The following is a 25,539-nucleotide window of genomic DNA, read 5'->3' on the forward strand; positions in this document are numbered from 1 at the left end:
TCTGCCAATAGTTCCCAGGATTCACTGCCAGGGAATCCAAGAGTGCAGTTAAAAACAACAACAAGAACACAAAACTTGTCTTTCCATTCAAAAAGTTATCTTACCACCAGGATGCAGTCTATCCATGTACAGTTTGACTATGTGATGTGAGACCAGGGGCCTCTTTTTTTCCCACCCACCCCCCCCCCCCCCCCGCCCCCAGAGTAAACCTGTTGTGGTTCTAAACTGTAGATGGTTGGGCTCACAGAGTAGTTAATTTTTTTTTAATGTTTATTTCTTTATTTTGAGAGAGAGAGAGAGACAGAGAATCCCAAGCAGGCTCTACGCTGCCAGTGCGGAGCCCAATGTAGGGCTTGAACCCACAAACCATGAGATCAGGACCTGAGCTGAAACCAAGAGTCAGACGCTAACTGACTGAGCCACCCAGGCGCCCCTCATAGAGTAGTTACACACACTGTAGTAAATTCCCAAAGTTGAGCCAATCAAAGACTGCTTCAACGGGACTGGGTGTCAGGGGGCACACAAGTCATCTGCCCAGAGGAATGTCTCACCTCACCTTGGAGAATCTAATACTGGGGCAGGAACGAACATTCAGAGGTCACTTAACCTAAGGCTTAGGTTTCACTGGCATAGCTAAGTGCCACTCCATTACCTCCTCAGGGAAGAACAAAAAAGACCAAATACTACAGGATTCCTTTCTTATCTAAAGGAACCCTTGACAAGTGCTGGTTATGCTGTTCCTTTGTACTGTTTAATGCAGAAAAGCAGCTTCTCCTTGGTGCATTTTAGGCTGAGGATGAAACTGTGTGTTCTCTCTGGTTCCCTGCTATTCTCACAGTCTATCATTTTCCACAGCAAGGTGTGGTCTCCTAAGTCAGAGAGAAGCTCTCCTGGGCTGGTGCGCTTGACCACATGTGCAGGCCCAGCAGCGCCCCCTTGGTCTTGTTGTGTTTAATCCCTTATGGATAGGGAATGGATTAGGTCTTTTGTGCCTTTCACTTAGTAGTCTCACTTTATAAAAATAGTTTTTTAAAGGGGAAATGCTAATTTGCATAAAGATTTTTATAACATCAAAAAGTGGAAGAAAAAACCCAGATGTCTAACAATGGAAGAATTGCTAATTCATTATAATTTAGTGATTGCAAAGAAGATTTATGCCATCATTAGAATTTGTATTTGTGAAGAACAATTATAAACACTGGAAAAATGATAATATGTCCGGTAAAAAAAGATACGCTTTGATTACAGCTATATAAAATGTATATGCAAACGGTAGTGATTGGAAGTATATACACAAAAGTGAAAATTACCGTGTTAGGGTGAAGGGATTATGGATGGATTTTTATTTATCCAAACTTTCTGCATTATCATGTTTCTATAATAAAAAAGTTGGGGCATCTGGCTGGCTTAGGCAGTAGGGGGTGCAACTCTTGATCTCGGGGTTATGAGATCGAGCCGCATGCTGGGTATGGAGTAAATAAAAATGAATTTTACAAAAAGTTAAAAAAAAAAGTTTGTGACGGATACAGCCATGTACACTGACAATTTACGGAAATGACTTCTCTCTGAACTGAGTATACTTAATTGCTATAGATGTTTAATTAACCTCCAAATGTTACCACCTTAAAAAAGCAACTCTAATTTTCATAACCTATTTCTACCAAGTGCAGTAAAATAACTTACTTATAAAAAAAAAAGAGAAGTACAATTGATATATTAACATGCTCAAGTTTACATAGCAGAACCAGAACTAGAAATCGAGGCAACGTTGCCGCTGAAGCTTTTCTTTCTTTCCTGTATGTAAAATGTTCAGTGATAAACTTAGAAACACTAAATCTGAGTATAATGGTCCAGCTGTGACTCCAAGAAAACCACCTCTTACTGTGCAGCAGAAATGTTTTCAATAAAGGTAGCAAATAGGACACCCAGATAACATTTACAAGATAGATCACTTACCTCTTTGGCTCTCTGTACTGCATCGCTCGGAGGATTCCTGATTTGTGGTGAAGACTTTGTGTTGATTTTGTCATATAGCTAAACGCAAAGAAGAAAATCCAATCAACACTCATAATTCTTTGCAAAAATTCAGAGCTTCATATTTATCATTTCATTACACCATATCTTCCTCTTACGAAAGCTGGCTGATGATTTTCGGTGGTGTCTTCTCAATAATCTCTTACTCATTCAATGAAACTTGGTGCAATAGGAGTCTTATGTGTCACTTTTTAGAAAATCATCTTTAAATAGATGGTTCAAATTCTGCCAATGGGGAAATTTCTCTTCTTATTTAAAATTGGTCATTATTTCAGAATTGCAGTATTTTTCGCCTCTGACAGAAGCAACATTCAGTAACATGGATACAGAACAAAATGAAAGAATGCTTTCTAGCCAAGACACATCTAAAAGAATTTTCACAGAAATCTAAATCTTGGGAAAGGGCAAACCCAACTCCTTATAGGAAGGAATGTTCTCACAAAAGGTTTATGCTTGTTTTACTAGGGCTGTTTATTAACAGTATCAGTGCTGGCATCCTTTAGCAGGAAATCAAGGACGTGGACTTTTTCCTTTTGAATTTGCAAATTCACACAGCAAGAGAAGACACTGAAAAGAATCTAAATATATTTTGAAACCCCCACAAGTCTGACTGATCCAAAATTTGCCTTTCTGAAGACAAGCGATTTCATTCTTTAAAGAATAATCTCGGTAGGGTAGAAGTAAGATTAAAATATTAATTTCTACCTTAAACGAAATGGCTCATTCGACAGTCTGCTTTGAAAGGTGAAAAGTTAAAAATGATCTTGGCTAGGCTGCCATGTCTATTTCCTAACCTCTCTAAAATAGGTGGGGATTTTTTGGGGTTGTTTTGGTGTAGTTCTTTTTTCCCTCCTTCCTACTGTGCATCACAATGCTAGTGTGCAGGTCAAATACTGCCTGTACACATCTTTCATGTTACGGTTAGGTTTGTTTATACTGATAGAAGACAAAGCCTTAGGATTTCTACGTGTTTGGGGCACACCATACATAAAAATGCCTTACGATAAATACGTACATTAATTAATTACAAAGATGCCTAATGAGAACAATGTGAAGATAAAGCAGTGACCAGTTTTATTTTTTATTTAAAAAAAAAAAATTTTTTTTCAACGTTTATTTATTTTGGGGACAGAAAGAGACAGAGCATGAACGGGGGAGGGGCAGAGAGAGAGGGAGACACAGAATCGGAAACAGGCTCCAGGCTCCGAGCCATCAGCCCAGAGCCTGACGCGGGGCTCGAACTCACGGACCGCGAGATCGTGACCTGGCTGAAGTCGGACGCTTAACCGACTGCGCCACCCAGGCGCCCCGAGCAGTGACCAGTTTTAAATGATGGCATCATGTGATACTCAGAGGTTAAATGCATAGTGTAAGTAGTCTAGTAAAATGCTCTCTTTAAAATATTATACAGCTGACCCTTGAACAACACAGGTTTGAACTGTAAGGGTTTCCTTGTGTTTTTTTTTTTCCAATAAATACAATACAGTGCTCTAAATGTACTTCTCTTATTTGTTTAAACATTGCTGCAATTACAATCCCATTAGCACTGAGTACCTATCTCCCTGTACCCTCATCAGATCTGGAGCTTATATTACAATTTTATATAAATCTATGTATGTATTTGCCAGTGTGTTAGGTACAGGGAGTTTCTTGACAAGTTTTCTATTCTCCCTCACTCGCTCTCTAGAAATGAGAAGGGATCTTTTAATTAATTAATCTCTACACTTAACGTGGGGCTAGAACTCATGACCTCAAGATCAAAAGTGGCAGGCTCTACTAACTTACATAGCCAGACACCTCCCCTGTTATGATTTTCTTTTTTTAAAGACTATTATTTTTTTTAGAGTGAGAGAGTGAGAGAGAGAGAGAGGGCAAGAGAGAGGGTGAGAGACAGTGCCTAAGTGGGAGAGGGGCAGAGGGACAGAGAATCTCAAGCAGTCTCCATGCTCAGTGGAGAGCCTGATGCAGGGCTCAATCCCAGGGCCCTGGGATCATGATGTGGGCTGAAATCAAGAGTTGACTGAGCCACCCAGGTGCTCCCCCTCTTATGATTTTCTTAACATTTTCTATTCTCTAGCTTAGTTAATGGGAAGAATACAATATATAATACATATAACATACAAAATATTTGTTAATCAACAGTGTGTTATTGGTAAGGCTTTTGGTCAACACTAATATATTAGTAGTTAAGTGTTTGGGGAGCCAAAGTTATACGTGGACTTTTGATTTTGCAGGGATTGGGTCCTCTAACCCCTGTGTTGTTTAGAGGTCAACTGTACTAACATTTAGGAAACTAGTAATATACAGCTGGTTCACAAAAGTTCACCCAAATCTCTGTAGAATACACATGTGGAGTCTTCATCCTCTGAATGGTTTCTATATCTAAAGACTGTAAATTTTGAAATTTGAAACTTGGGAATGTATTTTCCCATAGCAGTAATGTTATGCATAGTGTTAGGTTCCCAGACTAGCCTATAGAGAGATACATACACACACACACACACACACACACACACACACACACACACACACATCCGCGCAATGTAAAATAGAAAAAAAAAAACCAACCCCTCTAAAGTAAGGAACCAGAAGTTACAAAAATTTCCTAGGTCTTACGTCGTGTGGTTTCTTGAACACTTGCAGCAACATCAGCTGGAGTGGTTAAACACAGAGATTCCCGGGCCCCACTCCAGACCTCCCACATCAGAATTTGAAAAGGGGGTTCAGAAATCTATCTACCTATCTCTATATTTTAAGTTTATTTATTTTGATAGAGATAGAGACAGTACGAGCAGACGAGGGGCAGGGAGAGACGAGACAGAGAATCCCAAGCAGGCTCTGCGTTTAGTGCAGAGCCTGATGTGGGGCTTGAACCTGTGAAACCATGAGATCATGCCTCGAGCCAAAGCCGAGAGTCAGATGCTCAACTGACTGAGCCACCCAGGTAACCCAGAAATCTATATTTTAATAAACTCCTTGGTATTTGCAAATCTTATGCCCAAGTGCTAACTTTTGAGAGTAACAGTAGTAGTACCAACAATAAGAATTACTATTTTTCTTCTCTCTCTCTCTCTGCCCCTCCCCTGCTGTCTTTCAATCTATATAAATTAAAACAAAACAAAACCGAATTGCTACTTTTATTGAGCACTTACTAGACACTAGTTATTTGTCAAAACTCTTTATATTCCCTTGTTTAATCTCAAACAACCCTGTAAGGTTGATACCCTTATTATTCCCACTTTACAGATGAGGAACTGAGGCACAGAGTAATAAAGTGAGAACCACCGTTCTAGCCTTACAGCAACTTCACAGGTGGCATACAGATGCTTGGAATTTCAACATTTTCAAAAGAGTGCTCAGACCAAATTTTCCCTTGGACTGGTCTGATCCAGTTCATCACATATTCACCCAAAGTTCGGTGGAACTAGTGGTGGGATGAGGCAGAGGTTGAGTGCTTCCCATCAAGGCAGAAATAGTAGAAAGGAATGAAAAGAAGGAGTCTTCTGTCTGAGGTGTGCACATGGGCCTTTGCCCCTCCAGTCCCTAGGAGAGCCCAGGACTGGAGGAGTCCAGGCACGCAGTGGATGCAATGGATAGCTAAGAATAGATGGTGAATATTTGGGGCATCTGGGTGGCTCAGTCAGTTAAGTGTCTGACATTGGCTCGGGTCATGATCTCACGGTTTGTGGGTTCGAGCCCCGTGTTGGGCTCTGTGCTGACAGCTAGAGCCTGGAGCCTGCTTCAGATCCAGATCCTCTCTCTCTGCTCCTCCCCTGTTCTCTCTCTCTCTCTCTCTCTCTCTCTCAAAAATGACTAAATGTTAAAAAAAAAAAAAAAGAAAGAATAGATCATGAATCTCAACTGCCTGCTCGTTGACCAAAAGGGCAAGTAAGAACTGAGGCAGGAAGGGGCAGGCAAGGGACTCACTATGTCACCATCAGTGGGAAGAAGTGATTCCTTGTTGACTAATCCATCCATGCATCCATCCACAAATTGAGGTCCTACTGTGTCTTAGGCAGTGCACTTCTATTTACTGGGGTTATGAAAATGAAAAAGATGACAGTTCTTGTCTTCAAAGAACTCACAAATTTTAAAGACTTATATAACCAAAGGCCCAGAAACCTATGCCAGCTTGGTCCTGTTGAGTACCTGAGAGTAGTCTGGTCCTCAGTGGTATCAACTGGAAGGCAGTATCAACTCACTAAGTGAGCCAGCCCCAGGGTGGGGACTATATGAATGTGCAAGCATGAGTGTGTTTTTGCCTTAGAGACTCAAAATTTTGGGGGTACCCATAACAAACACAAACCATTTGAGAAATGTAGCAAGGCAAGCAAATAAAAAGTCATGAATGGAGGAAAGCTTTAATGCAATGTCACATTAGTATTTTATTGTGTGTGGGGGGGAGATTATGAGAGCAGGGCAGAGGGGGAGGGGGAGGGGGAGGGAGGGAGAGAGAGAGAGAATCCCAAGCAGGCTCCACACTCAGTGTACCTCAGCCTGATGCAAGGCTTGATCCCATGAACTTGGGATCATGACCTGAGCTGAAACCAAGAGTCAGATGCTCAACTGACTGAACCACCCAGGCGCTCCTAACATTAGTGTTTTAAAACAGTAGTCTGAAATATGCAGCTTTTCAACTTCTCATTCTTATGGATTCAAAGTTCAAGTCTAGGTGGAATTTTATGAAGGCGTGGGGGCAAGTGAGAGGTGGCTGGGTTTTGAGAACAAAGGAAGGCTGCAGCTACTATAAAGAATATCTAGGATTATGTAATCTGGGACTTCAACTGTTGTCTTGGACTTTGAGCTGGAGCCCAGAGCTAAGGCCAATAGGAAGTAAGTGGTACCAAGTCTACTAGAAAGCCACCAGACCATCCCTCTAGGGCTTGCTGAAAGGCAGCCAAAATGGCCCTTCCCCAACTTACCCTAATGCCCTGTTCTGTCTATTCAGAAGCCTGGAGTCTGTAGGAATCACAGGATGAGGAGACCAAGTGTTTGATCCCCCTTTCCTTCTTGTTGGGTAGGAAGACAGAGGGAGTTGCCTCCTTCTTCATGCCAAGTGGAAGATGGTGGATGCTCCAAAGGAACCATGTGCAGAAACGGGAGGTTCCAGTAACGAGAGCTCACTATCTCACTCTCTGGAGGGATGCTTGCGGAGTCACAGCAAGTTAGGGGGCTCGTCTTGGTGCACCGGGTAGGAGCCCTTTGTGAGAGAGAGTCCTTGGGGCAGCTTGATGGGTGGTGTTTGTGGTCGCAAGTGAAAAGATACTGACGCCTGCCTCTTTCTTAGCTGGAGGCCACCCGGGGCTGTCCCTGCCAGCAGGGTGAGGCCAGTGGCAGGGCAGCCCACACATGTAGAGTGTGTGTTTCCCAGGAGTCAAGGAACTGCCTCACAGTGTGATCTTGCTGCGGCCATCTTGATGGAGCCCTGTCCAAGATGGCTGTCTGCATGGAGCGAAGGGACCTGGAAGTAAGTAGCTGTCAGGTAGCATGTGGGGACAGGAGCTGAGAAGGTGCTGCTGAGGCAAGCTGCAGAGTATACTGGGGATGCAGAGTCCGGGACAGAGCCAACCTCTGGACACCTGCCACACCAAGGGCATCGATGGTCAAGAGGGCGCTGGCTGCCTGAGGGACAGGATTCTGGAACATGCTGTTTAAGGGCTGCTTTCTCTTTTCCATGACCAGACTCGAGTTGACATTTAGTAACAGCACCCCAAAAGGGGCTGAGTACACAGGAGATGTTTAATACATGTTTCTTTAAAAAATAAAGGCATATTTGAGCTGGTGCCTAGGAACCGTAAATAGATATTTAAAAAAAATTCAGAGTAACAAAAAAATAAACAGACTGGGAATACTTATTTCTTAGCTTGTTTCTTTAGGAACCAGATGACTTATGTTTGGTCCTTCTTGCATAGTTAAGAACTTTCCCTCAAAATTAAATATATTTTGACTGTGTGTGTGTGTGTTTCAACCTGACTTTCAGATTTTCAAGGTGGAAGAGGACTGACATGATTTGGCTCCTCCACTTTTTTTTTTTTTTTTTAAAGGTAATCTGTCTCTTCAGCTCCTCCATTTTAAGGAGCAAGCTGAGGTCCAGTGAGGTGAAGTGTCATGCTCAGGATTCTGCAGCCAGAGCAGCAGGGACTGGACCATGAACTCCTGAGGCACTGTCCTTTCTCTCATATCAGATTCCCGTGGCTTGTATCAGAATTCAGTAACACACAAAGTCTTATGCCAGGGAGACACCATCAGCAAATATTTGGGGAACAAACTGTAGAAAACTCTATTTGCAGATTGTTGGAAAAAATATACAAAATAATAGGATTTGAAAGATATTAGCCAATCAACTGCAAGCCTTGCCCAGTTAAAGAATGCTAGAATTCTACACATTTCCTGGCCAGATGGTAAATATTTCAGGCTTTGTGGCGGTAAGGGCTCTGTCAACCACTCAACCTCAGCTGTGTATGCAAAGGCAGCCATTAACAATCCATAGGTGAATGGGCATGGCCGTGTTCCAATAAAACTTTATTTACAGAATTAGGTGGCTGGCTGGATTTGGCCTGGATTTGGGTTGTCGTTTGCCAACCCCTGCTCAAGAAGCTTAAGTTCACGGTGGATTGGAATGACAAAATATTATTTCTTTTTGCTATTTGCCTTCCTGAAACTTAAAGATACCAAGAATCCTATTTTTTGAACCCTTTTTCCTCCCCCCCGCCCTTTTTAAAAATTCCAGTTAACCTACAGTGTTGTATTAGTTTCAGGTGTACCAATACAGTGATCAAACATTGCCAAGCACTCATCACAAGTGCACTCCTTGATCCTCGTCACTATTTCACCCATTCCACACCCCACCCCTACCCTCCAGCAACTATGAGTTTGAAGATATTGCGTGTATTTGTAAAGCTGAGGTGTAGAGGACGAGGCAGAGGGAGGGAAGAATGTTCATAAATTATCCCTAGAGAGAAAACAAGAGCAAATCTGTTGCTGTTTTCTCTTTCCAATGAAGTTAAGGTTACCAACTTCAGCACTTTTTATTAAAACACACACACACACACACACACACACACACAGCAAAACGAGGAAATGTGAACAGCTGGAAGGGGAACAGATTGTTTCACACTGTCTCAGACAGGCTGCTCTCTGGCACTGGGTCAGATATGACCACACACAACTATGTGGACGCGCTTCATCTTTCTGTCTTAAGAAAGTAGAAGCACAGTTCTGTTAGGAGGCCACAATTCTCTATTTGAGATTGGCCATTTTAAACAGAGCAGTCTAAAGTTGGTGGTAATAATCAATTCAACTCTCCTGAGAATGTACTTCCAAACTTAAAGACGAGATCAGTTAAGACGCCACTTTGTATTTATGTTCAACACAATGAACTAAGTTTCCTTTTTTTTTTTTTAAAAGACAATATTCCATCAGGTCTCACTCTCTTCCGATTTCTAGTCCTCAAATAGAAGTGTTTGTTTTGCTCCTACTTTATGTGCAGCATTTAGCAAGATCAACGTGTAAAAAAATGGAATGGTTGGCAGAGAACTGCATAAAACCACTATCGCTGGGTTATATGTCCCACGAACTTTTGAGCACAGAGAAAACCCAATCTCAGGACCAGAATGTGTATTGGCTGAGAGAAGATTTAACATTTGCAGATAGACTGCAGATGTGGGCCAAATAATGAATGGGTTTGTAGAGCTGCAGGGAACTCTGTTGAGGTTCATTAGCAAGCCCCCTCTGACCACTTACTTCAGATGGACCAAAGAAGTCCCCTGCTGGAAAGGAATTCAAGTTTTCAAGTGTCAAATATTTATTTAGCCGCAAGGTATGTAATGAAATGTGCCTGTGATCCTAGTAAAACAGATAACGAGAGTGCCCACAAGTTCACACTGTGCAATGATAATGGGAAGTGAAACGACTTGCTCTGGAAACAGGCTATCTTATTAAGAACTTTCGTTACCGTTTCTGTGAATTGTCTGTGAAGAAGATGGGGGATTCGAAACAAGTTGCAACGTCACATCTTTTTGGTGAACCCAGCAGGTCAGCTATCAATAGCCAACAGTATTCTTAAAAAATACATATGAAATCTGGCCAATTGCTAGCGAAAGGTGGTTTACTACTAAACTATAAGGAACTGCTATTCAGCTACAGCACTGGAGCCGGTTTTATGAAATTAGAGATTGAAGAACAATCTTCTGAGACCTAAATATCTATTTTTCCTGCTCAAGTTCATACACAAACTTGCTGTCTTCAGGTCAATGTTCCTGGAAGCCTTTGAATTAGATGCCCCAGGAAAGCTTTAGCCTAATGGTAGAGCAGTGAAATGTTAGCTTAAATCAAGCTTCAGAGAATCACGATGAGGTCTTAAGAAGGGACCCAGCTGGCTTGGGAATATGCTACTGCAACTCAATCAATTATGCAAGTTTTCTTCTGACAGAAAATAGCAAACTAAGCAATCACTTCATCTGGGCCAATTCAAGAGTTCTTGAGAGGGATGTGAGATACTCTGGATTTTGATAGTGAAAGTTCCCCCAAAGGAGGCCCTCGTTTGGTTTAGGTTACAGTTGTCTGTGTTCAGAGCTGCTTTTGTTTCAAGCCCATTCATTAGAACATCGCACTTACAGGGATTTTTTTGAGACCAGGAAATTAAGACTTGCTTGATCTCCTAGTTCGGTCTAAAAAGACTCTCCTTTTTGGTGGCTTAACAATATAAGCCACTGTGGCAGATTCTGGGCAGTTGACAGCTCTTGCTGAGAAACTCCAGCAGTGGCCTCAGATGACCTGACATGACTGCTCTGTCGGCCTTTTTCAGCTGGCAAAGAACTCTAAAATTAAGCCCTGTAAGAAACAAATCATGCCTATTCTTGAGTAAGCAAAAGAAAGCATAAGGAAAAACCAGTTACTTTATTTCACTTTTCATCAAGCCTTCTGAAATAGGGTACTTTTTTAATACCAGATCCAAGCATCTGCCCACCTGTGAGGAATGTCACTAGGATGTGAATTTCTTTTCTATTAAAAAAAACAACAAACTACTAACAACATTAAAAGAGTGTTGAAACCTCATTTCCTAATGTGCTTCTCTGAAGCATCTACGATAATAAATATTTAAACTAAATGAATGTCTTATTAATTTGTGGTTTTACAAGAAAGCATTTACATCAAGTGTGTCACATAGTATTAAATTACTGAGGCAAGACAATAATTTTTAACTTATGATGTGACTTTTACTTTGCATAGGTAAGCACTAAGCATTTGTGTGGTTTTTTAAGTTTTTATTATTTATTTACTTTTGAGAGAGCAAGCATGACTGGGGGAGGGACAGAGAGAGTGGGAGAGACAGAATTCCAAGCAGGTTCCACACTGTCAGCGCAGAGCCTGATGTGGGGCTCGAACCCACTAACTGTGAGATCATGACCTGAGCTGAAGTCAGATGGTTAGCCAACTGAGCCATCCAGGTGCCCCAAGCATTTGTACAAGAAACTGTAGCAAAAGTGAATTTCCGTTGTGGCAAGTTAAAAGAGAACAAATGGGGCGCCTGGGTGTTTCAGCTGGTTAAGTGTCTGACTTTGGCTCAAGTCATGATCTCATGGTTTGTGAGTTTGAGCCCTGCGTCAGGCTCTGTGCTGATAGATCAGAGCCTGGATCCTGCTTCAGATTCTGTGTCTCCCTCTTTTTCTCTGCCCCTCTCCCACTTGCTCTGTCTCTGTCTCTCAAAAATAAACAAACACTTAAAAAATTAAAAAAAAAAGAACAAAATGATCTGGCAGAAGAGGTTTTAATGAGGTAACGTGTGAAGGGTCACAAAGAGAAGAAAGCAACTATGATGAATGCTTCAAGCCAACCCCAACAAATATTCTTCAAGGGAGCATACCACATTCCTTTCTGGGGGAAAACTCCTCCTTTCCTTGAGAACAGCATGAAGAAGAATCAGTGCTTGTTGCATTTTGATGGCTTTTGGAACATTCCTTTGCCTTGTGGTAAAGTTGACTGTGGTGCCATAAAAAGAGAATGGGAAACACTGGGACCAGGGACAAGCTGATTCATTATTCTTGGAATTTCAGAGTAAATTCCAATCCCTGGTTTAAGAAAGTAATTCATTTGAACAAATAAGGGAACTAGAGAGACTCCTGTAGTTAATCATGCTTTCAGTGAAAATCATGGTCCTCTTCACAAAGATGTAGAACATAGGAGCTAACTTGGAGCCTGCATAGAGCAACTGCTTAGGGATGAAACTGAGGCTGAATTCCTTACTACTGGATAGCTTTATTTTGAAAATTTGGTTTTTCCTGTTATAGAATTGTCTACCATAAAACACTGATACTGGATGAATGGATAAACAAAATGTGGTGTATACATAAAATGGAGCAGTTCTCAAATGCCTGATTTTTTTTTTAGTGTATTTATTTTGAGAGAGAGAGAGGAAGAGAAAGAGTGTGCTCTAGTGGGGGAGGAGCAGAGAGAAGGAGAGAGAGAATCCTAAGCAGGCTCCACAACCTCAGTGTAGAGCCCAACACAGGACTTGATCTCACCAACTGTGAGATCATGACCTGAGCCAAAAATCAAAAGTTGGAGCTTAACCAATTGAGCCACCCAGGTTCGCCTCAAATACCTGATTCTTTTTTAAAAAAAAATTTTTTTTTCAACGTTTATTTATTTTTGGGACAGAGAGAGACAGAGCATGAACGGGGGAGGGGCAGAGAGAGAGGGAGACACAGAATCGGAAACAGGCTCCAGGCTCTGAGCCAGCAGCCCAGAGCCCGACGCGGGGCTCGAACTCACGGACCGCGAGATCATGACCTGGCTGAAGTCAGACGCTTAACCGACTGCGCCACCCAGGCGCCCCTCAAATACCTGATTCTTGATCAACATCACAGTACTCCTCAAAACCACTGTCCTATTTCTCTTCCTTCTCTCTCTCTCTCTCTTTTCTCTTGCTCAGATACTCTCAAAACATCTTCATCAAAAGGAAATGATTATCCTTGCAACAAAGTAAATGAATATCAAGGCACAATGTTAAGTGCAAAAAGACTGACTCAAAAGGCTACAGTGTTTGATTCCATTTATACGACATTTTGGAAAAGTTAAAACTATTGGAACAGAAATCTGATTAGTGGTTGCCAGGGACCAGAGCTGGGGGGAAGAGGGTTGACTATTTCAGCTTTTAAAAGGAAGGAGATTGTGATACATGCTACAGCATGGATGAACCTTGAGGATACTACATTACGTGAAATGAGCCAGTCACAAGACAATAGATATGGTATGATTCCACTTACATGAAGCATCTACACTAGTCATATTCATCGAGACAGAAACTAGAATGGCAGCTACCAGCGGCTAGGGGGAGGACGAAATGGTGAGTTGCTGTTTAACAGGTACAGGGTTTCAGTTGCAGAAGCTGAAAAGAGTTGTGGAGATGGACGGTGGGGATGACTGCACAACAGTGTGAATCTACCTAATGTCACTGAGCTGAACCTTAAAAAATGGTTAAAATGGGGGTGCCTGCGTGGCTCTGTCAGTTAAGTGTTCAACTCCTGATTTCAGTTCAGGTCATGATCTCACGGTTTGTGGGTTCAAGCCCCGCTATCAGTGAGGAGCCTGCTTGGAAGTCTCTCACCCTCTCTCTCTCTGCCCCTCCCATGCTCACACTCTCTCAAAATAAAGAAACATTTTAAAAAATGGTTAAAATGGTAACTTTCATGTTATATTTTACCACAGTAAAAGGACAAAAAATTGCTATTATGTCAAATCTGTTAAAAGGCTGTGAACCCTGGGAAATGACGAATATGTATTTGCATGTAGAAGAAATGAATAACTAAAACATGTTGCTCTGAGAAGGTACCCCCTCTTATTGAAAAGTATATAAAATCATGTGATTCATAATGTTTTTAAATAAAAAACATAATCTGGACTTCTTTCATAAGGCACAACTACACATTGGTTAAGAAGACAGTTCTTGGGACAGAAAAACAAATTTAGCATTTTTAAGTCAATAAGTGGTAAATTCTTAGCCATAAAGTGAAATATTGAAAGGAGGAAATCAGTGTGATGACCCTGTGAAACCTACAAGGATGACCCCCCCCCTCCCCTTAGTGGGCTTTGGGCACTGCTGAGGGCAGTCTGGCTTTGCTGGACTGGTGCCAGGACACAGGGACAAATCCAGGAGACACTGGAAAGTGGTGTCATAGTGGGAACAATGGATTACAAATGACATAGTGGGATCCACGGTACACTGTAACCCACAGCACATGGAAGGAACTTCCAACAGTGCCTAACCTTAAAATAATATATGAAAGCAGTAAAATAGATTTTTTTTTAAATAAAAGGGAATTCTTTCTCATTTATTATTTTTAAAAGCTTTATTGGCTGGGGGCTGGGGGTGCCTAGGTGGCTCAGTTGATTAAATGTCCGACTCTTGATCTTGGCTCAGGTCATGATCCTGAGAGTTCACGGGTTAGAGCACAGGCTCTGTGCTGACAGTGTGGAGCCTGCTTGGGATTCTCTCTCTTTCCATCTCTCTCTCTCTCTCTCTCTACCCCTCCCCTGCTCATGTGCACACGCTCTCTTTTTCTCAAAATAAGTAAACTTAAAAGAAAAGCTTTTTCATTTACAAACTGCACAGTTTGCCCACTGTACATGTATAGTTTGAGGATTCTTAGTAAATCTATACGGTTGTACAACCATCATCTCAACCCAGTTGTAGAACATTTCCTTCATCCCCAACAGTTCCCTTGTGTTATATCTAAGAACTCTTTGACTAACCCAAGCTAATGAAGATGAACTCCTACATTTTCTTTAAAGTAATTTTATTTTAAGCTTAAAATGAATCTATGATCCATCTTGTAGTAATTTTTTGTGTGGGATGTGAGGTTAAGGGTCTAAGTTAATTTCTTTGCATATGGATATCCCACTGCTTTAGCACCATGTTAAAACAAAACAAAACAAAACACAAAACAAAACATAACAGGGGCACCTGGGTGGCTCAGTCAGTTAAGTGTCTGACTTTGGCTCAGGTCATGATCTCATGGCTTGTGAGTTCGAGCCCTGTGTTGGGCTCTGTGCTCACAGCTCAGAGCCTGGAGCCTGCTTCAGATTCTGTGTCTCCCTCCACCCCGCCCCCTCTGTCTTAAAGAAAAATAAACATTAAAAAAAAAACCCCAAAAAACCCACAAACAACAAATCATTTATTCATTACTCACTAAACTGCCCGGGAACTTTTGCTGAAAAATCAACTGACCATGAATGGGAAGGTTCATTTATGAACTCTGTTCTGTTCAACTGATCTGTAAGTCTATCCTTGCACCAATACTGTACTATTTGCATTACAGTAGCTTTGTAGTAAGTGTTGAAATCAGTCTCCTAACTTTGAGCTTCTTTTTTGTTTCAAAACTGTTTTGGCATTTCCATATAAATTTTAAGATCAGCATGTCAACTTCTACCAAAAACAAAAAATTCTGCTGAGATGTTGACAAGGATTGTCTTGAATCTATAGATTGATATGGGGAAAATTGCCACCTTAACAATACTGTTTTCCAATCCAACAATCTCTTTATCTCCATTTATTGAGACCTTCTTTACTTTCTTTCAGCAACATTTGTAGTTTTCAGTGTATGAGTCCTCTTATACTTTTGTTCAATTCGCTATTTTATTCTTTTTGATGGTATTGTATTTCTTTACTTTTACTTTCACATGATTTGCTGCTTGTATGTAGAAATGCAGTTAATTTTGGTATATTGATCTTATACCCCGCATTCTTGCTAAGCTTGCTTATTGGTTCTAGCGGATTTTTTGTGTGGATTCCTTAGGATTTTCTACATACAAGAATATATCTCTGTGAGAAGATGGTTTTACTTCTTCCTTTCTTATCTGCATGCCTTGAATTTTTTTTTCTTGCTTTTTTACTGCACTGGCCAGGACCTCCAGTACAATGTTGAATAGAAATGGTTAAGAGCAGACAAACCTTGCTTTGTTTCTGCTTGTATTCGTTTTCTACTGCTGCTTAATGAATGACCATATACTTAGTAGCCTTTTTTTTTTTTGCTAAGTTTGTGGGTAACTTCATTAAGAATGAAGAAAAATTACTTTGAAAATATTCAGGATATATGCTATTTCTAGCTCTCTTTACCCCAGGGACTTTGTTGCATGGGGCAATTTTCTTTTTTTTTTATTAATTTTTTTAAAAATGTCTATTTATTTTTGAGAGAGAGACAGAGCGTGAGCAAGGGAGGGACAGGGAGAGAGGGAGACACAGAATCCGAAGCAGGCTCCAGGCTCCAAGCTGTCAACACAGAGCCCGAAGTGGGGCTCGAACTCACAGACCGCGAGATCATGACCTGAGCCGAAGTCGGACGCTCAACTGACTGAGCCACCCAGGCACCCCTCATGGGGTAATTTTCTACTGACGCTAATACGTGGGTACACTGATAGAAACAGGCACAGGAGTTTTGCCCATCCAGTCAGAAACAGTGGAATGAGACCCCTTTTCCCCAAGTGAGCAGCAGTGTGCTTCAGTCTCCAGGCCCCAGGAGGCAAAGTAGCACAAATGTGACACCACTGGCCCGCCACCTGGCTGCTCTCATATTTGCTGAAGCTCATGCTTAAGACTAGAAGGGACCCTGAGAAGGTCCCCGTAGTTCAACTGCTGAAGGTGCTCAGAATATTCTAGACATTTAAGTCTAACTTGACTGGACTACAAATTTATGGGAAATTTAGCTTTGGCATTTCCTGACTGGTAATCTGTTTAAACATCCAAACTTAACAGTGTATCAACTTACTTCTCAAACCGCAAATTGCTGGAAAACATCAAATCACTGCAGAAGTTCCATTTTTTTCCCCCTTTAGGAAACTTTGGAGTTCTAAAAATATGCTGTTCCCAAATAGGACTACTAATTTAATATCATCTCAAAAAACCAAAATAGTAAATCAACAGTTGTAGTTTTCCAATGCTGGATAAAAAACCCTAACTCTCCCTAAACAGTAAAAAACTATAATAAAGATGTCAGTTATACAAAATATGCAGGATTCTAGACACGGATTTATTTCTAATGTAGTATCTTAAAATACCAGTTAATCTATAATAAAAATCTACATATAAATCAACACAAAAAGTGCTAAATTAAGCTGCCACTGCAATGAGTTTTATTAATCTAATCAGAAATTGAACATAATTTTAGGACTTCCCACAAAAATAATCTTAATTAGGTGGGGCATCACATTTACTATGGAAACAGCAGTCTATAACGAATGTTAACAGCTGTTCAGAGGTATGACAGATGGTGGGTGAATGTTTAAAACTAGTTGTCAAAGTTTGGCAGAGAGAGATAAATGTGTCATTTAACAATGTTTTATGACATTGTTGACTTACAAAGTAAACATTTATTCTGTAATAGCAAAATTTCTACAAAAAATTGAGAAGACTGCGAATCACCAGCAAATAACACTTGCAAAAGGCTTTTTAACTGAAAAAAAAAACTCTTGATTTTTCGGTCCAAAAACGCATCTGTCATCTGACAATCCAACGTATCACATACAAGTGGCAAGCCAAAACTAACTCAAAATATCATTAAGAGGCAGAAGTACACCCTAACACCAATTCCTAAGCAAGCTCACTGAAAGAATGACGGGGTAACATTTCATTATTTTATATTAAATCTGTGTAACTTACATTCACACCTGAAGAATCAATTCAGGGCAAAATCAGGTTTCCAGGTGGTACTGGGCGGCCTACTCTCCCCTCAAAATTCATGTCTATGTGGAGCCTCACAATGTGACCTTATTTTGGAAATAAGGGTCTTTGAAGATTTAATTAAGATGGGGTCATACTGGATTAGGACAGGCCCTAAATTCAATGACCGGTGTCTTTATAAAAAGGTCGTCACAGAGTCACAGGCACATAGAGAAAAATGCCATGGGCAGTCGGAGGCTGGGACTGGAGGGGTGCATCTACAAGCCAAGGAACCCCAGGGATTGTAGGCAACTACCAGAAGCTTCCAAAGAGGTATGGAAGGAGTCTTCTTTGAAGCTTTTGGAGGGAGCATGGCCCTGCTGATGGCTTAATTTAGGACTTCTGGCCTCCCAGACTGTTATTTGAAGCCACCCAGGTCGTGACACTTCGTTGTGGCAGCCTCAGCAAGCTCATACATGTGCCAAAATACATTTTACTGAAATTGATCTGCATATTTTATACACAGAGCATCTCTGCACCGGTGCTTTTAATTTGTGAGAACAGACATATGGACCAAGCTAGACCAAACACCATTCCTCGTCAAGCCTCTTTAGTTCTCCCCACAAAGTAAGGAGTAGTATATATGTGCCAGGTAGAACTTGTTGGGGAGCAAACATTTAGAAATTTCTGGATTGGTTTTTCTTTTTTTTAATTTCTCACTACAGATTAAACTAGAGGCGTTTTACTAGAGTTCAAATCATAAAGCATTTCTCCTTTTAGTGCAACCACAGTATTTCTCCTTTTGTTTTAATATAAATTCTTTCAACACAACAGATGTTTTGTTTCCTCCAAATTCTAATAATATTTCTTTTGCATTTTCAGCTTACTATTTAAAAAAATTTTTTTTCAACGTTTATTTATTTTTGGGACAGAGAGAGACAGAGCATGAACGGGGGAGGGGCAGAGAGAGAGGGAGACACAGAATTGGAAACAGGCTCCAGGCTCTGAGCCATCAGCCCAGAGCCCGACGCGGGGCTCGAACTCCCGGACCGCGAGATCGTGACCTGGCTGAAGTCGGACGCTTAACCGACTGCGCCACCCAGGCACCCCTCAGCTTACTATTTTAAAGGCATGACTAGGGGGTGCCTGGGTGGCTCAGCCGGTCAAGCGTCAGACTCTTGACTTCAGCTCATGATCTTGTGGTTCTTGAGTTCGAGCCCCACATCTGGCTCTGTGCTGGCAGCGCAGAGCCTGCTTGGGATTCTGTCTCCCTCTCCCTGTCCTTCCCCTGCTTACTGTCTATCTCTCAAATAAAAATAAACTTAAAAAAAAAAGGCATGACTAGAAAAAATGAAGTCCTAGACGATCTTGTAGGAACGTAATCCTCTTTTTGTCAGCTTAAAAATTATGACCTCAAACTTAGCTGCTTAGAGTGTTGTTGAGTTAACAGGAATTATTTAAATAAAATAAAGATATTTTATAAAATGGCTCAGTGGGGTTAAGTGACAATCAATCCATGGGCCACAAAAGTATGCCACTAGGTGTCACTACTTGGAATCCTTAAAAATGGAATCAGTGTTGACTCTGTAAAACAACAATTCCCATCCAAGCACAGGCTATGGAACATTATTAGAAGGAAGAGCAATGAATGGTCAAAATTTGAAAAGCTTTTTCTCAAGGGTTGGTCATGCCACGTTCCTTTTTGCGTAAGCACTTAAGTGTTAAAAACGGTTTCAATGGTTAGACTTCTCTATATGGCAGCTACTTGAAAACTTCATTGATTATATTACCGAAACACAGTCTGAGACAAGGGCTTAATGAGCCATATTTATGGGCTGGAGATCATGAGGGCACATTCTAATGATGGCTCAGGTCATTCATGACAATTAAGCTTCTCATTGAAGGAGGAGCCAGTCTGGATCTTCAGAACCCAGCACTGCCCAGGGAATGGCCTTACAGTGAAGTCATTTCAGGGGGTTTTGAGATTCGTGTGTAGTGCTTGTCTGCAAAATCCTGCAGACATGGTGTCTTTTTACTGGTCAGTCCACTCGCTCCTTTTCAAATTGACATGCATTGACAGGGCAGGTGCTGATACTATACACACTTTCTTAACTTTATAATTCATAAGAATCCAAAGGAACTTTAAGTGTGTTTTTCCTCACGAAAATCGAGGAGTCTCTTCTGAAGCTGCTATAATGTCTACCCAAGAACGCAGCAGTTATTCAAAACACACGTTTTCAGTGAGGTCTGAAAAGCTTAGCACTGAGCAGTAAGTGGTGGCCTGGCTCAGTTCCAAAGTCCCGTTTGTGTCCGAGTATCTGCCCCTCCTTGTAGAAACTAGTGATGTCCTTGCATTTCCCCTGCAGTCTCCAGCTGGCTGTGCTCAGATGCCTTGTTACACTAGTCAGAAAAATAACACCCTGAAAAACAGTTTGGGCCTCTCTGAGCCTTAAATGACAAAAAGGCCTTGATCTTTTAGATCCGTAGATCTTAGCAATGACCTAACCACTGACTACATTGAAATAAACCAAATCTCCATGCGTTGCTGCAGCTTCTTTCAAATATCCCACTTGTGGGGCACCTGGGTGGCTTAGTCAGTTAAAGCATCTGACCTCAGCTCAGGTCATGATCTCGTGGTTCATGGGTCCAAGCCCCACATCGGGCTCTGTGGTGACAGCTTAGAACCTGGAGCCTGCTTTGGGTTCTCTGTCTCTCTCTCTGCCCCTTCCCTGCTTGTGCTTTGTATCTCTGTCTCTCTCAAAAATAAATAAACATGAAAAAAAATCCCACTTGCTAGATCTAGTAAAGGGCAGAACTTCTGCAGGGAATTCACTATTGTGAAAACCTTCTGCATTGCAGGAACCAATGATAGACGACAGGAGATATTTAGCCAATGAACAGAGGTCAAACTCTAATTGACATGACACAAAACAATAATGACAACTATGATGATGGTGACGATGAAGAAGAAAATGGAATGCTAAGCAGCGGTGGCAGCAGTGTCAAGAGCACTCCACAAAACAGAATGCACTTCAAAGGCTTTCTGGTGCCCGAGGAAAGTGACAGTTACTTGTAATTAAACTTAATCTGACATGTCCTCAAATTACCTAAGATAAATTACGCTAAAGAGAAGACCCATTTCCTTATCCTCCTGAGTGCATTTCTTAGCTTTATTGGAGTACAATTGAGTAATATATTTAAAGTGTACAACGTGATATGATTCCCACAATCAAGTTAATCAACACATTCTTCACCTCACATATTTAACTTAAAAAAATATTTACTTATTTACTTTGAGATAGATAGATAGAGAGAGAGAGAGAGAGAGAGAGAGAGAGAGAGAGAATGAATATCCCCATAAGGCTCTGCACTATCAGCATAGAGCCCAACACGGGACTTGATCTCACGAACTGTGACATCATGACCTGAGCCGAAACCAAGAGTCACTTAACCAACTGAGCCACCCAGGAGCCCCTACCTTTTTTTTTCTCTTGTGACAACACTTAAGTTCTACTCTCTTAGCAAATTTCATTATATAATACAGTCTATCAACTACAGTCACCATGTTATGCATCAGACTTTATTCATCATATAAGCGAAAGTCGGTACCCTTTTACCAACCTCTCTCCCATTTCCCACCCTCTGCCCCAGCATGGGGCAACCATCATTCTACTGTGTTTCTAGGAGTTTCACTTTTTTGTTTTAAAGATTCCACGTATAAGTGATACCATGCAGTATCTGTATTTCCCTGTCTGGCTTATTTTACTTAGTGCATGTTAAAACTATATTCCCCGGCTCTCTTGTAGCTAGGTAGGCATGTAACAAGTACTTGCCATTGAAATGTGGGCAAAAGTGATACAGCCCATTTCCAACCATGACTCTACAAAATTCTCCATTTTTGTTCATCTGCTGCTGGGTGCAAATGATTCAGTGGAAGATTCCAAAACCCTGGGAGATAGCAGAACCACACAATGGAAGAGGCCCGGATCCCTGGATGACTGTGTGGCAGATATTCCCCACCCCCATCCCCAATCTACCTGCACTGGACTCTGATATGAGCAAGAAATAAACTTTTATCCTGTTAAGGCACTCAAATTTTAGGATTGCGTGCTATGGCACTCAGTCAGGCCTGATTAAGACAGACACTATGTAAAAAAGCCAAACTAATTTTTAAAATTTGGTAATTAATTTGATTTGACTGCATTTATGCAAAGAAGTAACTGTAGGTTACCTATGACTGCACTCAGCGTGAACTTGGAACGTATGCAACACTCATAGGCTTAGCTTTCCCAAACTGGTCCTCGTCAACTTGACAGGGCTGTGAATACAAGTTCTACGCCCAAATTAGTTTCAGAAATGCTATTAGAGTCCCTCCGGTTTCTTTGCTACAGGGCATCTCAGAGCTGTTAATATACTAATATCCAGTGTGCCTGGGTGGCTCAGTCGTAAGTGTCTGACTTCAGCTCAGGTCATGACCTCACAGTTCGTGAGTTGCAGCCCTGCCTCGGGCCCTCTGCTGTCAGTGCGGAGCCTGCTTTGGATCCTCTGTCCTCCCCCCCCTTCTCTGCCCCTCCCTTGCTCTCTCTCTCTCTCTCTCAAAAAAAAAAAAACCAGTAAAAAAGTACTAATATCCACTGTGAACCTATATAAGCATAAAGAATGTAGCATTTCCCTAACTTACTTAATCGATAAATAATTTAACCAGTACATTTAAGATCTACCCCCTTCCCCCTCCATGGCAAGGCCAATCACTCTCTCCCAGAGCAATGTGCTGTAGAATACATCCTGGGGAATGTTGCTTTAGAATAATTTGTGTCCTATGGTGGATTAATCAGCACCAAGAAGCGCTAGGCACCGCAAAGCAAGTAACATTCTTTTAATACGGAAGGTTTTTTGTGTAAAAAAAGACTAACACGTACTAGCAGACTAATATGTACTAAGAAAGTTTGCACTGCTGAAGGCAACCAAGTTATCTAAGAAAGGCACGTTACTTAAAATGTGACTGAAATAAAGGCAGATGTGAACTCCCAGCTTCTGATTTTTCTTTGTATCTCAATCTGCTGTCAGTGGAGCCTGTCGTATTTAATGATAGCATATATTCTTATGTTTTTAAGGAGAAGACTGAGTCCATAAAAACCAGCAATGTTAAATATGAAATGTGTGTGTGTGTGAATTAGTCCATTACACAGTATCTGGTTTACTTTTCTCTCTCTTATACTCATGCTTCAGGTATGATGTTTTAAAACATCTTTAGAGCAACAAAAAGTAAGCACAGCTAAGATCAGCAGATTCCCCTAACACACACACACACACACACACACAACATACATAAATAGACTTACATAAGTCTTTTCATGGTGACTTACCTTTGTACTATATATACTTTATTTCAGTTATGAATCTATAATGGATGATTTCCCACATTTCTCACAGACTGAAGGCAACTGAAAATGGACTGTTAGGATGGATGCCTGGAAATTCATGTAAAGTAAAAAAGGTATGCTAAAAATAAATTAAAAAAAGAGATAGACTTACATCTAGTAGTGTGTGAAGATGCTGATCCTGGAAAACACTGTGTAGAAAATCTAAGTCCTTTTCACTGCAGTCTGTAAGTGCGTGAATTTCTTCCAAGCTGTCCAGCACCTGTGAGACTGCTCCTACGGGAAACAAACGGGAAACAGCCAGTACAGAAAGTCAATGTCAAACCAACCTTTGTAACCCAGATCTTGCACTTCAGAACAATGGACCAACAAACAGAACTTCAAAGGTTCATGTCTGTACTCAATAGTCTTCAATGAGTTTCATATTGCTTAAGGATGGAGTATTTTCAGTGAGTTTCTGTTTGCGACAACGTTTTTGTGTGCTTCTCATTTTTCAAAGTACGTACATTGAAGCTGGTCTTACTTGCATTAAGGAAATGCATTAACTATAACTGAGTTACTGGAAGATCTAGGTGCAGCAAGTTATACATTAGGAAGAGGGCGTCCTTTCCTTGACCATATGATGTTTTAAAATATTACAGAAATAACACAGGCGAGCCTTTCTTACAGGTATATTCCATCAAGAACTGAAGGCAAAGCCAGCTGTAAATCTGAGGGACAAACCTTCGACTAGGTGCTCCTGCTGAGTAAAACAAGCTTATTAGGATTTTTAAGGCTGAAACTTAAGTTAGTAAAAATCCCAATGCATTCTCCTTCCTTTCCATACAAAGTCAAGAGAATCAAGTTGTTCTCAATCTGTTAGGCCCTTTTTATTCAAAAGACAAAGACAAAGGCTGAGCATATTGACTGACACTTCCAAATACCTTATTAAATATTAGGGCAAATCATTTCTGCAGGGCAAAGGAAATGGTAGTGTGATTACTTTCTTTAAAATTCCTTCTTATAACCTGGAATCCAGAGAGCCTTCAGTAGGGAAAGATATATACTGGGGAGTAACAAAGTCACTTACACAGCCTCAAAGAAATGATTATTTTCCTCTGCAGACAGTATGCAGATACCTACTCCAGAGAAAGAACCCTAAGAGGCTAGCTTCACAACATTCGTGTACACAGTGTTTGAGAAATTCTAACAGTTAAGTGCCTCATTGCATATATAAGTCTTGGATCAGTTTTCAAGCAGTGGTGATTTTGCCCCCCATGGGGACATCTGGTAGTCTGGAGACATTTCTGTTGTCACAACTATGGTGGTGGTAGGGGGACAGTTTGTGCTATTATCATCTACTGGGTAGAGGCCTGGGATGCTATTAAACATCCTACGATACTCAGGACAGCCCTTCATGAGAAAGAAGTATGCAGCCCAAAATGTCAATAGTGCTGAGGGTGAGAAATTCTGCTTTAGATCATGATAAAAAGTCTTGAATCTTTCTGTTCTGGAATTCTATGCTGTTTCTAATTACTTTTGGCCTTGGACCTCATCCAATTGCACGCACTTATTGGTGAGAATGTAAATTAGTATCACTTTCCCAGGAAGCAATCTGGTAACATATTTCAAAGAGCCTTAAAAATGCTTTTGTACTTGGACTTAGTAATTCCATTTCCAAAAAAACTACCTTAAGGAAAAAAATAGGAAAATGCAAAAAAGATTTATGTATGAGGATATTTATCATAGAAAATATCAAATAATTCAGAATGATCAAATAAAGTATAGAACATCCACAGAATGCAATATATAGCCACATGGAAATTACTTTGAAGAATTTAAAGACATAGAGAAATCCTCAATGATCTGAAATTCAAGAAAGCAGAATGCAAAACCACAAAAACTTGCATATTCCCGACTATGACTGAAAAAAATACATATACAAGCTCAGGAAAAAACAGAATGAAATACACCAAAAGTGTAACAGCAGTGATCTTTACTTTCCTATTTATACTTCATTCTGTTCTTGTCCATATGTTCCAAGTTTTCTACAATGGAAAAAAGTTGCTATCTAAGCAACTGCTTTTTGCAGTATGATTTAATTATGGTAAAGATTTGGGGTGTAAGCCACAAATCAAGTGGTTATCCACGTGGAAATTACTGTATTTTTTTTTTTTTTTACAAATTTGACTTTTTGAGATAATTGTAGATTCATGTGCAATTGTAAGAAATAATAAAGAGAGATCTCATGTACCCTTTACCCGGTTCCCCCAAATGAGAACATCTTGCAAAACTGCCACACAACATCACAACTGCGACAATGACACTGACAGTCAAGCTACAGTGTATTTTCATCACCAAAGGGACCCTTCATTTTGCCCTTCTACAGCCACTCTCATTTCCTCCTATCCTATCCCTTCTCAACCCCTGGTGACTAACTAACCTGTTCTCCATTTCTGTAATTTTCTCATTTTGAGGATGCTATATAAA

At 40.8% G+C, this 25,539-nt stretch overlaps 1 protein-coding gene across 19 annotated transcripts in view; it reads right to left on the reverse strand.

The window, feature by feature from the left end:
• CASK (calcium/calmodulin dependent serine protein kinase) overlaps positions 1-25,539 on the reverse strand; it is a 358,988-nt gene that overhangs the window by 62,483 nt on the left and 270,966 nt on the right. For all 19 annotated transcript variants that reach the window (XM_043570170.1, XM_043570169.1, XM_043570160.1 and 16 more), the window contains 2 exons: positions 23,225-23,346; positions 1,957-2,034 (listed from right to left, as the gene is read on the reverse strand). In XM_043570170.1, the coding sequence (XP_043426105.1) occupies positions 1,957-2,034; positions 23,225-23,346 (200 nt within the window). The remainder of the gene's footprint in view (positions 1-1,956; positions 2,035-23,224; positions 23,347-25,539) is intronic.

The sequence above is a fragment of the Prionailurus bengalensis genome, chromosome X (assembly GCF_016509475.1).
Source record: "Prionailurus bengalensis isolate Pbe53 chromosome X, Fcat_Pben_1.1_paternal_pri, whole genome shotgun sequence".
NCBI lineage: Eukaryota > Metazoa > Chordata > Mammalia > Carnivora > Felidae > Prionailurus > Prionailurus bengalensis.